General features: G+C 54.3%; 1 protein-coding gene across 1 annotated transcript in view; it reads left to right on the top strand.

Annotated features, from left to right (window-relative positions):
* PLXNA4 (plexin A4) overlaps positions 1-17,800 on the top strand; it is a 447,305-nt gene that overhangs the window by 360,581 nt on the left and 68,924 nt on the right. The window contains exons 10-13 of the mRNA XM_036863673.1: positions 3,765-3,965; positions 11,077-11,173; positions 11,572-11,762; positions 15,714-15,865. Of these exons, the coding sequence (XP_036719568.1) occupies positions 3,765-3,965; positions 11,077-11,173; positions 11,572-11,762; positions 15,714-15,865 (641 nt within the window). The remainder of the gene's footprint in view (positions 1-3,764; positions 3,966-11,076; positions 11,174-11,571; positions 11,763-15,713; positions 15,866-17,800) is intronic.

Genomic DNA, 17,800 nt, shown 5'->3' on the forward strand with positions numbered 1-17,800 from the left:
TGGGGCACTCAGAGCTGTTGAAATTGTTGGGCTCTGAAGCTTCCAAGGGGTGGATAGGCTAGACCATGAGAATTGATGGGTGTTCATGGAAAAGCACACAGAGGCGGGGGCAGGGGAGACGGATCTCTGGGAAATGAGGTAGGAAAAGGGAGTAGCTGAGGGACCAGGTGCCGCCTGAGCCAAGGGGGAAGGACGAGGAAAGAATAAGTGTTTTTTGAGCACTTGCTCCCTCTGTGCCAGACGCGTTATATACATGGTAGTTCATGGACTCCCCCCAAATGACCCTGTAGAGGATGAGTTTTTAATCCCCGTTCGTAGTGAAGCCGAGCAATGTTTAGAGTCCTTTCAAGACTCAAATTAGCAGGAGGAAGATGGACTTGCACTTATACATATGGGATTCCCAAACCAGGTTCTTTCTAGTTAAGAAAGCGCAAAGGTGAGGACCGCGGCCGAAGCGCTGGGAAACAGGGCCTCAGAGTCATGGAGAGACGTGGAAGTCACTCTGAAATTTCCTGCGAGCATCAGACTCAGAGGTGGCTTTGTACCTGGGATCTCAGCGTGAGGCTGGGCAGGGTCTGGAGAGATGGGGTGAGAGGAGGGGGCAGCACGGTGGCAATGGTCCCTTTATGCCTTGTTGTCTAGGGGAAAATTGCCATTTTACATTTCAATTAGGAGGGACACTGGGGTCAGTCAACAGCACCACCAGAGGAAAATGGGCCCAGCCCAGCCCTGGGCCTCTCCAATTTTTATTAATGAACTTAGTCTCAGAGTGGCCAACCTTTTTATATGCAAACTAGGCCATTATGGGGCCACTGGCAATCAGGACTCACTAGAGAACTCATAACAAGCCTCAGTGAGAATCTTACAGGGGAAGAGAGAGAGGCTTAGCTTCCATCCTGGACCAGAATCGGTCCAGCCCCCAGGCGAAGTTCCAGCTCACCACAGGAGGGTTTCGAAGCCCCCTGGCCCCCAGCTCCTCTCTGGGAAATCCTGGCCCACCATCCCATCCTAAGGTGGTCCTACTGCCAGTAGGATCTTGCCTCTTTCATTAAGAGGAGGAAAGATGGCGGGTTGGCATGGGAATTCTTCAGCTGCCAGCACATCTGTTGACACTGAACCAATATTTTTCCTCTCCCTGGCTTGGATTCTCCTTTGCAAAGTAGAAGGGATCCTTGGGTTGGTTCAGAGGACTCTCAGATTCAGACACCCTCAGTGTAGCATTCTTGAGCTGCCATATTTTCCCGTGGGACTTGGGGATGAGAGACCCCAGCGCTTCTGCTCTTACCCGCAACGCAACCCTGGACGCAGCTCGTAGCAGGATGCAAGGTCAGGCTGTGCGTGCTTTAGGAGAGGGGCAGCTGCCAGGTCCTCGGGTGGAGGGAAGAGCGGGGTCAGGACTGGCCCGGCCCCTCTGGCTCACAGCTCCCCGCTTGTCATCCGTCTTCTCTCCTGAGTCCCCAACATCACACACCTCCCGCTCCAGCCCGAGCTTCGTCCTTTTCACAAAATCGCTCTTGTCTTCTGCGTGTCCCGAGTTCTCATCTTGCCGGAGCAGGGGGATGAGATGGCAGCAGAGGCAAGGGCACAGGATGGAACTATAAGCTTCTCGCTCCACGTGGGACCTCAAGGTCCCTGCAGACCCACACGATCTAGAGCCTCAAGGCCACAGGCAGGGTTCAGGCCGTGTCCTCTGTCCCTTCCCCCTCCTGCTGGCCTGCCTCCCTGCTGCTCTTCTTTGTTTTATTTATTTTAAACTGCGTCAAAATACACATATCATAAAATGTACTATCTTAGCCAGTTTGACGTGTACAGTTGAGTGGCAATAAGTATATACATTCACGTTGTTGTACAGCCATAACCACCATCCATCTCCAAAACTCTATTCATCTTTCCCAGCTGAAACTCTGCACCCATTAAACACTAATTCCCCCTTCTCTCGTGCTCCAGAAACCACTCTTCTACCTTCTGTCTCTATGAATGTGACTACCCTGGGTACCTCATATGAGTGGAATCGTGTGGTGTTTGTCCTATAGTGACTGGCGTATTTCACTCAGCATAATGTTTTCAAGATTCACCCATGACTTAGCGTGTGTTTAAATTCTCTTCCTGTTTAAGGCTGAATCATATTCCATTGCATGTATATATCACATTTTGCTTATCCATTCATCTGTGATGGCACCTCCGTTGCTTCCACCTTTTGGCTGTTGTGAGTACCGCCGCCCTGAGCATGGGCGTCAGGTATCTCTTGGAGACCCTGCTTTCAGTTCTTTTGGATGCAAACTCGGAAGTGGAATTGCTGGGTCTGTTGCTCTAGCCGTTCTTAAGGATAAAGGCATGGATAGCCTGGAGGAGAGGAGGGCATTCATTTAATGGGCCTGGGGTGCTTCCCTAAAGCAAGGCTACAGGGTAATCAGGAAGAACAGAGGTGAGACCACCCAAATCATGGACTCAGGACTGGTTAGAGCTGAATGGGTCCTTGGGTGCCACCCAACTGACAGATGAGGCAGCTGAGTCTCAAAGTGGGGATTGATGCGTGATGAGCTCAGGGTTCCACAGCTCGTCAGAAGCTCAGCGGCCCTAGAGCTCTTCTCCCTCCAGCTTTCAGTGACCGAGGGGCTCATGTTTGTTTTCAGACCCGGGGGTGGGGGGACAGCCGCCGGGTGCCTGATTGCCTGGGGCCCCTCCCATCTGCCCTTCCCCTGGCATCCTTTCTGCCTTGCTTTGCTGGGGAAGAGGGCTGAGGTGAGGGGGGCCCCTGAGAGTCAGCAGTGAGCCCACGGGGCAGCGTCCTCACGAAGGATGTGTGAGCCATGCTTTTGTCCGTCGAACTGCCCAGAAGCCGTCTGTCTGGTGGGCATGCCCCAAACAGTGCCACAGGGGGAGGAATCTGGGGCTGGTGGGACCTGCCTGGCCCGGGGCCTCACTCCTGCCCAGGCCAAGGCTCTCTTCCACGCAGCTCCTGCGAATCCAGCCACACACCAGCTCCCACCTCCCAGCAGGGCAGAGCACCGTGCTCCTTATTTGACCCCATTCTCCCCCCAGCCCTCCCTGGACAGAGCTGATTGCCCCAGCGAAAAGGGGCCCAGTGATCATTTCCTCGATGCCCGAATGTGTTCAGGGGCCCCCCTTGGCTCGGGGGTAAACAGCTGGAGGGGACTCAAGAGTATATCTGCTCTGTGGGGCATGTTCCTGGGGTCCAGCCATCCCCAGAGCTCAGTCAGAAGCTTCTGGATTTCAAAGATCTCTGGGGCTCATTTCAGAACATTCCCAAATGCCTTATGGAAGGTCCTCCCACCCCCTCCAGACTCACATTCCAGAGCCTCGGCCCAGGGCTTTGTGTCACTGTGTAGCTGCTCGCTTGGGCACCTCTGTCCCAGCTCTTGGCAGCCTGGAATTGAGGCAAAGGGGTCTTCAGCCCAAAGTGGGACAGGACGCCCAGCCAGCAGGGTCAGTCTGCTAGGAGAGGAGGGTGCTGAGAGGGGACCACCAGGAGTCTGGACCAGAGGGTCTGGAGCGCATTGAAAAAGAAGCTGAAGAGGCAGGGGACGAGCTCTGAGAGGAGGGGCCTCGAGGTGGTGATGCCGGGACCCGGGTTGCTCAGTCTCACTGCCTCCTCCACGGTGGTCGGGGGTGGGCAGCAGTGTCGAGGGCCGTGCGTGGGGAGTCCTGGGGAGGGTGGAGTCTGAGAACATCTGGGTGACACCAGGGGCTCCCGCACCTTCGGCTTCCCGCTGCCCAACCTGAGCCTCACTGTCTGTCCCCAGGACTGCCCGCAGCTGCTGCGAGTGGACAAGATCCTGGTGCCCGTGGAGGTGATCAAGCCCATCACTCTCAAGGCCAAGAACCTCCCCCAGCCGCAGTCGGGGCAGCGCGGGTACGAGTGCATCCTCAGCATCCAGGGCAGCGAGCAGAGGGTGCCCGCCCTGCGCTTCAACAGCTCCAGCGTGCAGTGCCAGAACACCTCTGTGAGTGCCCGCCCCGTGTCCCCACCCGCCGGGGCGCTCTCCTAGGGTCAGATCAGCTCCGCTCGGCAGGACTGCCCCAAACACCCACAGAACCGCTCAGCTCCCCCCGACAACTGCTTCCTCTAACCCTGCCAGCCCAGCCAAGTCCACCAAGTGTCTGCCTGTAGGTGTGGCCCTGTCGTGGTGACCCAACAGGGGCTGCGGTGCAAGGGGCTCTGGGGCCCGCCTTGGGGCTGCTGAGCGCTCTTTGTGGGCAGATGTATTTACAGGGCGTGCCCGTCCTCCTTCCTGAGGGCAGCTCTGGAAACCCTGGGTCCTGACTTCCTACCAGGGCTGACCTGGGGGCCTCATCTGAGCCCACAAAGGCGCACCTCGGCCTGTACAGCCACACAGAGGCTGTTTCCCAGAACACGAGGCTTCTGAGACAGACCAGCACCTGCAAAAGGAGCTTTGGAACAAGAAGGAGCCCCCCGGGGCTGTGCTGTGTAGATCCACACAAACCCTGCCCAGTATTTAGAAATCCAGGTTGGGTCCATGCTGGACCCACAATGGGTCAGCAGCCCCTGCTGCCAACGGCCTTCGGCTGATCCCTGGTCACCACTCAGTGTGCCCTAACAGTGCCCCACCTGCCTGCCAGCTCCCCCGCTGGCCCTGTGGCCTTTCCAGCCCCGGCTCTGCTCTCCCTCGTTCTCTGTTTCTGGGCTATTTCTGTGCACCCAGATGCTCAGAGACTAACAGACTTAAAGACTTGTAACATTTTCAAGCTATGTGAAACCCACATTCTCCTTCACTGTACAGAGGAGAAACTGGAGGCCCAGAAGTAGGGGCAGGATTGGGTTTGTGGGACTGAGAGTTATATAATTTGGGGGACCTTCTTTAAGAATGAAATACATCAATACAAATGATATATGCAGGCAGGCCTCAGGAAGGGCCATGTGGGTGAGTGCAGGGCCCTGAAGCTGACCCTGAGTCTCCATTGACTTCCAGGGTAACCCGCCCTTGCCCAGAAGGTAAGTGACATGCTCAAGGTCACACAGTTCGTGAGTGGCAGGGTCAGGCCTGGGTCTGGGGTCTCCTCCTATACCGCACTGCCTGCCGTTCATCCCTGTCATTGCTTCTGGGTACGTATAGGCGGTGACTGTATTTGGAGATGTGATATGGGATCAGAAGAGTCCCGGACAAAGCTCTTCCTGGGAACACCCCACTCTTCCTGCAGAAAGCAATCTAGGGGTAAATGGAGCTCAGAGAGGCCCACATGCTGGCCCAGGGTTGCTCAGCATTACAAGAACTGAGCTGGTGGCTGACCTCCCAACCTCTGAAACCCCAGATGTGTCCCCACCCCTCCCATGTCCACATCTCCCCCCTCCACTGGCGGCCAGGCTGTGTTGTAGATTTCTGTAGCACCCCACATTAAACCTGCCAGCAAAAGGGATATTAAACACCTCCTGCTTCCTCGTGAATCCTGAGACCAAGCAAACCAGCCCCAAGAGTCTGGCTCAAATGATTCTCCCCCAAATAAGGAAGTCCCGCGGGAAGAGTAAGTGTGAGTCCCACATCTGACTCAGCAGAAGGCTTGTAGGGATTTCAGGCCTTGGGAAAAACAGCCTTGTTTCCTCAGAGAAGCTGCCCCAGGGATCCAGGCCTCAGAGGTGTCAGGAGGGAGGACAGAGTCTGCGGCTTCTGAGTTCCCCCAAGAGAGCGGTGGGGACATCATGGGCCCTGTGCCTCGGCTGACTGTGTTGAATAGAGGAAGGTACCCCAGGTAACAGCTGAGCAGGTGAGGACCAGGTCTCCTCCTCTGTGGTGCCCCCTTGGGGAGCCTAGTGCTGGCACCCTGGTCGGCACTAGTGGGACAAGGAAAGGCACTGCTGACTCCCAGCATGGGCGTCTGCTGGTCTGATGTTGAATTCTCAGGATCTAAGAAATCACAGGTCACACAGCTCCTTGTGTGGGAATTTCACATCCTGGAGCCTGATGTCCCAGGGCATGATGGTCAAATCTGCTTCTGGTCCCTGGAGGCCCCAGGCCCTGGACAAGGGTCCACGGGGTCCTGCCCAATCAGTCAACCTCCAGGGTACATGGGCTTGGGTACCTCCAGATCTGCTTCCAGGAGATTAGAGACACCAAAACCATGGTGGAAACATGACATTGGGGCTAGAAACCTGGAGCCCAAGGCTCTGACTGCCAAGGAGAGGACGTGACTTCTAAGCTCCCTGCCTGCACCCTGCTCTCCGCTGAGGAGTGGAGGGGGGCTTGCACTGAACTCTGGCCCCCTGGACTTGGGGATCCCCCAGAGGCCTCCCCACCCTCATGGACAGTTCTCAGTGTCTCCAGGGCCCTGCTTCCAAAGCAACTCAGCCAGCTCAGTCTACTCTGCCTGCCTGCATTTTTCACTTCAATACCCTAGTAAGAAAGGTGATGGGAATGTTTGTTTCTCTACCATTTTAAAGTCTTAGAAACTGAGGCAACAGGAGGTGTACCCCACAAAGAGTAGGTTCCAGGAGGGTCCCCTCTGCCTACCAGGACCTGCTGGAATCACACAGTTCAGGAGGGCTCAGCTCTGACCTCCCAAGAGCCTCTCTTTTCAGGGAGTCAGTCGGATCCCAGTTGAAATGCTGTTTGGACCAGGGTGCTGCTTGCTGTCAAGTGACTTCCTTAAAAAAATTTTGGGGTCATAATCAGGGGCAAGCCTTCCTTACCATAGTTATGGAAAACAACCAACGTACCATTAGGGCAGGAAGACCTGAGAGAATATTTACTTGATCCTGTGACTGTGCTGGGGGTGGGCGAGTCTCTAAAGCCCAGAGAGGGCAAGTGACCAGCCCCAGGTCACACAGCAAGTAAGTAGCAAATTCAGAACTTTAACCCAGTTTCATAACACACCCCTAATCAAAGGTTAGGCCAAAACCAGCAACTGAGCACTTTATAGCAGGGTCTGATCTGCCACAGAGAGGATCGTGGAAGAAGAGTTACTGTTGTTTCATTTCCTAAATGACCTTTCTGGAATGGGGGGAGGAGGAGAGAAGGATCCAACAGAGAAATCAACCCCGCCCCCGCCACCCTTGATTTTTGATGGCAGAGGCGGTCTCAGAGGAAAGCAGAGAAGGAAAAGAGAGACACAGGAGCATTCTGCATGGGGTGACACAGGGCTGGGTGGACAGGCAGGTCACTTCCAGCCCACTCTTTGGGGACAGGCCCTGGGCCAATCACTGTAGCCCTCGGGGACCTGTTGGCAGAGAACAGGGCAGCTCACAGGCAGCAGTTGGAGGAGGGTTAGGAGCAACGGTGGGTATCGCGGCCTCCTGGGAGATGTCAAGTGCTGCTAATAATAGTGCCCAGTCCCGCCCCTCAGTCACTGGCAATCACGGGCGTCAGTGGGCCGCAGGGGGCAGCCAGCTGGCTGCAGTGCCGGCCATGACGCCCTAGGGCTCTACGCCCATCTTCCACCGACCCACGGTGGCCCCATGGTTTCTCGTGGTGCCCCAATTTACTGCGTGCAAAACAAGGACAGGGAGACCGATAGGGGGTAAATTTTCCCCCTTCCTGGTTTACTGGAACACAGCTGGAAATGGGTCTGCTGAGCCTCTGGGGTCCTGGAGATGGACACAGCATACACTGGTGTCTTACGTTGGTGATAGAATGATAGAACTTTCCAGCAAAATAGACAAGGGAATGGTTGGAGGGAAGAACGTCCAAATTATACAGAGGTCTTCTCTTTGCTCTAGAAGGTAGGGAAACTGAGCTTCACTCTTTCCCCAGGTGATGAGCAACGTTGTCCAAGAGCTGGGCTACGATGAGCCAGTCCTTGACTGAGACACTTAACCTCCTGGCCCATAGGAGCCTGAAACACTCTTCCCCCAGCTCTGGGCTTTGTGCGGATTAACTGCCCACTGATCACAGAGAGCTATATAAATGCTAAGTGGAGCAGAGGTGGGGAGTGGTCGGGGGATGCGAGCCAGTGGTCCAGGGTCCCCCAGCAGTCCGCCCCTCCCCCTGCAGGATGCAGGTCAAGGGGGAGAGAGGGCATCTCCAGGAAGGAGCGTGACCTCCCTAGAGGCCAAGGGGTTGGTGGGGCAACACCGGGGTTAATGATTTCTGTAATATTTTAGAATTGAGATCTCAGGAATGGGGAGGAGAAAGAGGAAGCAATGCCCAGCATATTTGATCCTTAAAGCCTTTTTTATTTCTCCTTCAAAAAGAAAATGCGTGCACACGCCGCACATCCGAACACATAAGTGTTCTCATATGCATCCATCTCCATATGTACCAAGTGTCTGGCGCACAAACACCCAATAAGTGCTGCTATTATTATTCCACATAAACGTAAACACAGGGAACACAGGTATATTTTTTGCACCGCATCCCCAAGTGTACACACATAGATTCAAATACACAATAATATTTGGGTGCTCATTCTCTGCAACAGGCACTGTGCCCAGAGCATCGGATGGTTACCTGGACCCTTCCAACAATCCCGTGAGGCACGCACTGCGTGTAATTCCCACTTTACACGTGGGGAGTCTGAGATTCGGATCCTCTGCCCACATTCACACAGCCGGTCACTGCGGAGCCCCTAAACGGCAGTCCACGTGTGTGCCCGTGTGTGCTCACATGCACACGCACATCTGAATGCATAGATCCTACGGATGTGCACAGACCTCTTCTCACTTCAGCACGCATGCAGAAACATTCATGCACGCAGGAACTCCCATGCATACGTGGGCGGTGTGTCTCGCCTTGCTCTCTGGGGGAATCTCAGGTCCTTCCTGAGAGGGGCCTGAAGGTTCTCTTGATCTTCGGCCAACACGCCCCTGGTCACTGCCTGCTGCCTCCGCTTTGGGTCCTGGACAGACCCAGACCTGAGAGGCAGGAGCCTGGCTTCGATGCCGATTTAGGCACCACCAGCATCCCTCCTAGAGGTCAGAGCAGCCTGACACTGGCCCTTGCCACCTTTCCCCCACTGGGGCCTTGGAGGAAGGGGACGGGAAGGATGGGGGCAGTGGAGCTTGGCTAGAGGAGGAAATGGGAAGGGGCGTCTGGAAAGGGTTCTCCCCCCGCACCCCCTACACACCTCCCCCTTGGCTGTCCTCTGTCTCCCTGCTGCTAGCAGATGGCAAGGAGCAGCGATTCTCTAACTTTAGCAGCACCAGACTCAGAGTACCTAATTGGAAATGCTCCCGTCTCCAGAGATTCCAATTCGGCAGGTCTGGGTGGGGCCCTGGAATCTGCATTTAGTAGACCTCATCCCCAGCCCCATCCCCATGACTCTGATGAAGGTGGTCCATAGACCACCACGAGAGGGGAAGAGGTTTTTTTTTGAGAAAAACTCACGACGACTTGGAACGACCCACCCAGACGCAAAAAACTTAATCTCTGGGGAGTTGGCTACTGGGCTACGTGGCGAAAAGCTTATGAGTCCCCAGCTGAGCTATGGGCTGATCAAAAAAAATTCTCCAGTGTTGTTTCTGCAGGGGTAGAGAGCTTTGCTTTACTCTATGGCTCAGCCCGGACCCTGGCCTTGGCCCAGGTGTCAAAGATCTTGAGGGCGATTATACGAGAGTGTGGATGGTGCAAGGCAAACCACCGCCATTGTGGGACAAACACCGCATGTGGCTCCCTGGCCGGGGCGTCATCACCAGGGAGTTAGTGAAAAATTCTGGTGTGCTAGGTTAGAGCCCGAAGAAGGCTGGACACACACCCTACTTATGTTTCTATAGGAGGACAGCGTCACAGCATGCTCATGATGGAGCACGTTCTGTCACTCAGGAATATAGGGCAATTTCCCAGGTTAAGATGACAACATCTCCTTTAGAAGCCCCTGTGGATAAGCTACAGAGGCAGAGGCCCTGAGACCCTCCACAGCCGGGGCATCCCCGAGTTCCTGTGCTGCCTCCCCTCAGTGAAGGAGGGAACATCAGCGGCCTGACACAACAGCCGCGAACACCCCACGGCCCAGCCCCACCAAACTTCAACTCTGCATTAAAAGAGCCCCCTGGCTCTGCAGACACAACTTCAGACCAAGTCTCCTGGACTGAGCTCTTCCAACAAATCGCCCATCCTCAGCCCCTCCTCTGCAGAAAACCTGTCTCAGCTCTGCTCCTCCATCCCACCCGCTGTGGTGGGCAGAATCTAGTGGAATAATGAGAAAATCATCAGGTAGGGATTGGAGAAGCTGCCCAGGGCAGGTTCCAAGCTCCTGCTGCCTGCACTCCTTCCCCGGGGATAGAGAATGCCTGCTGTCAGAAGGCAGATGGGGGCTGGCATCCTGGGGGCTGCCTGAGAGGTACCTCCCACTTCACCCCCTCCCCCCCTTAGCACCACAGTCCCATGGGATGGACCCAGCTGGGTGGAACATTAGAGGAGAGCTCGGCAGGGAAGCAGGGCCCAGAGGCCTAGAGGCAGCTCCCTGCCGCCCCACCATGGGCAGCCGTGGAGCTGGGGCCCCTGCTCTGTCTTAGAGCCTCTGGAGTCTTGACCCAGATTCCCAGGTTTGTGCCCTAGGGTGGCCTCAGGATTTCCCACCTCACCTCTGAGCTCTCACCCAGTCCTCTCCTCTGCTAACCCTCAGCCTCTCATTCCCTGAAGGGTGCCGCTCCTCCATTGCTTCCCCTTTGCAACCACTCTCCCTGCCTGCAAATTGTTCAGGCTTGGCCAGGTCTCTGGTAAAGCACCCACCTCCCCTGAACATGTCCTAGAAATTAAAGCTCCCAAATCACATCGAGGACTGGCAGGTTCCCCTGCGCAGCCAGGGCGGGGGCAGGTTCCTCTCTCACTAACCTCCAGGGGAGAGCCCAGCTGGCAGGAACAGGCCTCCGCAGAAGGTGGCCAAGCCACTTGCACAGATCTGCTCTGTGAACCCACATTCCAAATGGGTGTCCCCCCCAGGCCTGGCATCTCCCCGCCTTAGCTTCTTGACCCCCTGTTCTGGTCCCCTGAGATGTGCGTGCCCACCCTGCCCACCCGTGCTTATGTGTGCTCACACACACGTGCGTGCACAGTCTTGGCCTGCCTTTGACCCCGTGCACTTTTGCGGACACCAGGCCGAACATTGGGCCCTCCCTAGAAATCTCTGTGACCCAGCTTTCTCCTTTCCTTCCGGTCCCGGCTGCAGTATTCCTACGAAGGGATGGAGATCAACAACCTGCCGGTGAAGCTGACGGTCGTGTGGAACGGGCACTTCAACATTGATAACCCAGCTCAGAATAAAGGTGCGGAAGGAGGGCCCCAGGGAGGCAGGGGGAGGGAGGGGCAGCTCCCACTCGTGGGCAGTGCCATTCCGTCCCCCACCCAAGCCAAGCCCGCTCTCCGCGCCTCTCCAGCACCCTCGCTGCTCTGTGACTGCTCGGTGCAGGGGGGTGGCTCCTGGAAGTACAGTGGAGGGAGCAGAGCGGGCTGGAAGGAGGGCCCCAGAGACTGAGGGAGACTCCGCCTCCCAGCCACGATCCTCTGCTCAGGCTTCCCCTGCATCCGAAGGGCGGGGGGGTGGGGTGGACAAGGCTGCCTCACGTCCCATCATCCAGGCCGGCACTGCCCTCCTGGTCCGCACTCCCGGGCCCCTCCCAGCCCCCTGCCCCACCTCCAAGCCCCCCTTGCCCTTTGCCCACAGTTCACCTCTATAAGTGCGGCGCCATGCGTGAGAGCTGCGGGCTGTGCCTCAAGGCGGACCCAGACTTCGAATGCGGCTGGTGCCAGGGCCAGGGCCAGTGTACCCTCCGGCAGCACTGCCCCATCCACGAGAGCCACTGGCTGGAGCTGTCGGGCACCAACAGCAAGTGCACGAATCCCCGCATCACCGAGGTGAGCCGTGGGCCGCTGGGCCCGCTCTGGGCCGCTGAGCCCTGTCCTGCCACGGGCGGGGCCCTGGGAGCCATGGCTGGCGTGGTGTCCGTCACCCCCGTGACCACCAGGTGCCCAGCTGGCTGCGGGCATCCTCGTTTCCCTGCAATTCCGTAGCGGCTTTAGGCTTGGCTCAGGGGCCCTCCCCTCATCAAGGGAGGTCGAGAGCAGAGAGGGTTCGACTGCCCTATGGAGTCTCCATGTGAGCTGCGTCCGAAAGGACTCGTGGTCCTCGACACCCCTTCCTTGTCTCCAAGAGTCCTGGTGGCAAGGCCATGAAGCTCCATCAGCTGCAGCCTCATTAAGCAGTCAGCCTGTGAGTGAGGCTGCCTGGGGGTCAAGGGCGTGGAGCCCAGCCCCGGAGAGGTGGAGCAGGTCAAAGTGGAGAGGCCTCGGGACTCACACGAAGCCAGACCTAAGCTGTAAAATGGCAGAAACGGACCAGGAGCGCAGTTCGGGAGGACAGAGGGGACACGGGCTGTGGAACAAGGAGCCGTGAGGGGCAGGGCAGGGCTAAAGATGCAGACAGTGGGATCACAGAGAACAGCGTTTGAATCCCAGCTCCATTTGCTAATCCCAAGTAATTGTTGGGTCCCCTGGGACTACTTCATCTCTATCCCCAGGCCTCAGCTTCCTCACCCGTGCCCTGGGTCGAAGCGTCCCTCACAGGGGAGTGACAGGGATTACATGAGCGAATCCATGCAAGATGCCTGGCTGCAGGCCCAGCCCGTGGGGATCTCACCACCCTCCTCCTCCTCGTTCATCACTGACATTGTTAAAATCATTTTTAAATCGTGTGTCTAAGCCCATCACTGCCCTGGTGTCTTCACCTCCACACTCCCGGCACAAAGACCCTCTAAGGTTCCCCGCACCCGGGCTGGAATCCCTTGCTCCTCTCATAAAATAAGGGAAAATCGTGCATGTCTCAGCTGCAGGACGGTGTCTGACACATCTGCACCTGTGGCCCAGCACTTAGCTCATTGTAGGTGCTCGGTGCCTCTTTGCCATGGTTGATGCTGATGATAATAACGCCACGGGGGGACAGAGGGAAGAAGACGAGAAGGAAGCTCAGTCTGTCCGTCCGTAGTGAGGGGACACTGGGCATCCAGCTCTGTGCAGTTTCACAAACACCCGTATCTGGTACCCTTACAACGGCGGGCACAATCACAGGCCGAACATTTGTGTGGTGCTTCAGAGTTTGTGAAATATCCTGACATCCCTCACTTCATCCGGCCTCACAACAGCCCTGCTGTGTGGTTTCCTAGGGCTGCTGCAATGAAGTGCCGTAAACAACAGAAACGTATTGTCTCTCAGTTCTGGAGGCTGGAAGTTGAGATCAAGGTGTTGCAGGGTTGGTTCCTTCTAATGGCTGTGAGGGAAGGGTCTGTTCCAGGCCTCTCTCCTTGGCTTGTAGGTGGCTGTCTTCTTCCTGTGCCTCTTCTTATTGACTTCCTGCCATGTGTGTCTCTGCAAATTTCCTCTTTTTATGAGGACATCAGTCCTATTGGATTAGGACCCACCTGAATGACCCCATTTTGACTTGACTACCTCTATAAAGACCCTTTCTCCAAAGAAGGTCACAATTCTGAGGTGCTGGGGTTTAGGACTTCAACATATGGATTTAGGGGGCCACAGTTCAACCCATGATGCCTGCCAAGGCCAAGGTTATTATCACCCTTTCCCACATGAAAAGACCGATGCTCAGATTTACTCTGACCAAAGTGTAAATCAAGGGGCCCTGAAGGCCAAGTCTCTTGATTACTGGATTGCTGTCCTCTGCCACCACAAAGGCGAACACACCCATACATTCCCTCGACCCTCCCTCACAAACGCTGCACGCCCACCCACCGGGGACGTGTAAAAGCAGGAAGGAGCTCGACTCGTGAGTAAGCAGCTTCCTCCAGCAAAGCAGCCTCTCGGGCGTGGCCCTCTAGATGTGCCCCCCGCTTTGCACCTTCACCCTCCACATTCCTGGTTTTCCAGACGCCGAGAGCTTCATTCAGCCCGGACTTCAGTGTCCTGCATGGGTAGGAATCTCAACAGCGATTCTCAAACTGGGGAAAGATACTTATGTGTTTTACCTACAGAATTATCTGGAGAAGGAGGGCAGGTGGAGGCCTGTGGCGCCACATCTGAACGAGGGCCCCCCCTCCTTTCCTGCCGCCCCCCACCCTCAGAGCCCCGTAGCAAGAAGCCATCCCCCAGGGGGCTGCCTCTCAGGACTGCTAATGGTGTGTCTGGTGAAAACGGTGGGACTGGCTTTCTTCTTGGCCTGAGACCAAAAAAAATCACAGGGAGGAGATGGCAAATGAAACAAACCTCCCTGCCACGGACGCTATTTACTGGCTCCATACTGGCATCAGCCCTCCAGGGATCCTGGGGAACCATGGACTGCGCCAGAGATAAAACTCCCTTTTCAGGACGACAAGCCAGGGCTGGAATATCATGCAGGTGCTGCTGCCAGGTGCCAGTGGCGCTTTGGGGACTAGTTGGGCAGTCCACCTGGGAAGGACAGGGACTCCCACTGCCCACCCCCCCTCTATCTGTCTGTCTCCCTCACACAGAAACAAGCCTGTGTCTCCAAAGAACCTATTCTTTTTTTCACTGCAGTGGGAACGTGCATGTGCAAACCCACACACTCATGAACCCTCACACTCACAGATGTGCACACCTGCATATGTGAGAAGCAGGAAGTATCTTGAGCTTTGTAGGTGAACAGCCTGCAAGGCCCGGCAAAGCTGTCGCTCCCTTCCCCATCTTTCACCCTCCCCCCAGGATGGAACCCCCCCACTTGTGACCCTGGGGGGATGGAGAGAGTAGGGAATATTAAGAGGTAGCCTACCTGGGCTCCTCCAATTGTGATCCCACTGACGTTGGCCGAGATCCAGGTGCTGATGTTCAGAGACACCAGGAACAGGAAATGGGCCCTTCTCTGGTCCGTCAAATGCCAGGAGAGGCTGGCATGGAACGTCTTCTGCCACTGAGGTCACTGCTGTGGGAGGTCATGATTAGGTCACGTGAGCTGTGCGGAGCCGCCACCTCAAAGCAGGCCCTTGGTGGCTGAATCCTCACATTCCAGCCATGGGTTTTTAGCATCAACAGTGCTGTCTTAGGAGGGAAAGCCAGTCATTTTGGGCAAGTGTATGAGGGTAAAGTCTAAATTAAACCCAAACAAACCAAGCCAAACAACGAAGGCAGAGGGGCAGTGACGAAGGCTTTTCTAACTCCAGGAAGATGCTTGGGTAGTTGGGGTTTCCAGCACAATTACAGCTCAAAAAGTAGAATACGGTGCCTTCCCTGGAAAGTTCACACAGAGAAAGGAGGCACTGCCATCCCTGCTCTCAGGGACTCAGGATCTGAAGAGGTAGGGGTAGGGGGGTGGCAGGGTGGGGAATCTGACACAAACGTTACTGTGAAAAGAGCACAAAGAAGGTGTCCTGAAATCTCAGTGGAGAGAAACCGAGAGAACATCTGGTGATGGGGAAGTGACTTTTGACAAGGCTCTTGAAAGATGGGTGGATGCCATCGTGTGGAGGGCCGTGTGGGTTGATAGGAGGCTTGTTCATTTTCACTGAGAGTGGAACCAACATGAGCAAATGCTGGAAGGCTTTAATCCCGATTTTCTGTGAATTACCCAGTAACACTGCAGATCACATTCTCTCTCTTCTTCTGTGAAATGGGAAGAGGAACAAGGGGCTTTGAACCCTGCTCCTAAAACCATACACAAGCACAGACTATTCTACCAGAAGCTCCTGCCCATTGACAGTCCCAGACCTGGGTGCCCTCGTGGACTTGGACTCAGCTCAGGGAATGGAGTGGAGATAGGGAAGAGCCCGCAGCCTCTCCCTTGCCCCATCAGCAGTGGGGGATCGCTCTGTCTTGGCGTCTGATTACTGTGCTTCCTCCTTCTAGATAATCCCAGTGACAGGCCCCCGGGAAGGGGGCACCAAGGTCACCATCCGAGGGGAGAACCTGGGCCTGGAATTCCGGGACATCGCCTCCCATGTCAAGGTGGCCGGCGTGGAGTGCAGCCCTTTGGTAGATGGCTACATTCCTGCGGAACAGTAAGTGGAGGCCGTCTGAGACGTGGGAGGAGCAGGGAAGAGAAGTCCATATAAATGGACGATTGATGTTGACTTACCTTCCCCGATCAACAATAGATGGTCTTAGAACTTATGGACAGAAAAGGAGAATGTCCCTCACGTTCTAGGGTGTGGGGGACTCCTGCAACTCCCCAGCCCCTGAACTAGCTAGCTGCCATATTGGGAGAAGTCCAGAAAGGGGAAGGGGAGATGGCTGGGAGAAAAGGGGAAAGTGATCATTACCTCCTTGAGGTGTGAGGATGAGTAGGAGCAAGACAAAGCAAAATCAAAATCTGCAGAAGCGTGAGTTCAGTTCCTTACCCTAACTCCCTCCGCTGTCCCTACCTCCCCACTCCTGTCCTCCCCCAATTACGGAAGGAGCTAATCCTATGCTACCCTCTGTGGAGGCTGAGAATGAACCTTCACACCCACTTTCAGGCCTGTGGGGACTTGGATTGTTTTTCTCCATCAAAGTCTGCTGGTCCACGGAGAGGGCCATTCAACGAGTGACCTTGACCTCTAACCTACATGGCAGGGAAGGTTTGTGAGTCATGTATTACCTTGTAAATAAGTAAATACAATTTTCCAGCCCAGCAAACACAAGCATGAAATAAATATTCACCAGCGCAATAGAATCTATATTCTACACCCTCTTTGCTGCCCCTCCTGGAGTGAAACCTTGCCACTTGTCCCTGTGTGCATAAGTTACTGACTCTTTGCAAGGTCTCACTTAGGTAGGTGAGTGCGTTTATGCTTGTGCTGGCTGAGGGTTACCCAGATTTTGTGGTTCTGGAACCATCAGTCCTGCCATCCTCAATTCCTCCTTGATTTCCATCTGGTTCTTCCCAAAACACTCATAGTAGATAAGATGATTGAAGGCTCCAGGCTTGGTAGGACCCATCCTGGTCCATCATCACTTACTTACCCAAAGACCTTTCTGTGGCTCCTTCAACTTTTTGTCCTTCCTAGAACAAAACCAAAGCAGGCTGCTACGGATATATTGTGATTTGGGGAACTTTAAAACGCCCTACTCTGGACTTGTATAGCCAGATACAAAAAATATTATAAAGCCACATGATTAAATATTGTGATACTTGTTAGATCAGTGGAATAAGATAGAACACCAGAAAAAGAATCTTGATACATAAAAATTTAGTATGTGATAAAGATGACATTTCAAATCAGCAAGGAAAGCAAAGCTCATTCAATAAGTGGTACAATTTCACCCCCTGGAAAAAGTACAATATCAGATTCTTATTTCATATTATACACCAGAGTAAATTCCAGATGGAGTAAAGAGTTAAGGGTAAAAAATGAAAATGTGAAAGGATTAGAAGAAAATGCAGGTGAGAATTTATTTGATTTCAAGAAAGGGAAGGTGTTCCAGGTATAACTGCAAAAGAAAAAATTATAAAGGAAAAGATTAGGAGATTTGAGTATGTAAGACAAAACTTGTGCACCAAAAACTCTGTGTACAAAGTAAAACTATGAATGATAAACTGAGAGTATTGTTATGGCCTGTTACAGTATGCTTTTTCTTAACATTTAAAGAGGTTAGATAAAAGATATAGATAAAAGGCAACTATCACAAAATTAGCAAAGAGCATGAATGTGCAATTCACAGGACAGACCAAGAACTAAAGTCATATAAAAAAAATGTTTAACATCAGTAGTAACCAATGAAATGGGGAACAATTTTTAAAAGTTAATGCCCCCCCCAGTGCAGATGAGAGGCATAAGAAATAGCACATTCATACATTCATGTCGGGAGGGTAAATTGGGACGACCTTCCTGGAAGGCAGTTTGGAAATGCAGGTCAAACATCTTTAGCCTGGGCATAATACTTCTAGAACTTTCCCTAAATAAACAGAATGCACAAATATTTATTTGCAAGAATGCTTATTTTGGCCTTATTTG

Source organism: Balaenoptera musculus, chromosome 9 (assembly GCF_009873245.2).
Source record: "Balaenoptera musculus isolate JJ_BM4_2016_0621 chromosome 9, mBalMus1.pri.v3, whole genome shotgun sequence".
In the NCBI taxonomy this organism is placed as follows: Eukaryota; Metazoa; Chordata; class Mammalia; order Artiodactyla; family Balaenopteridae; genus Balaenoptera; species Balaenoptera musculus.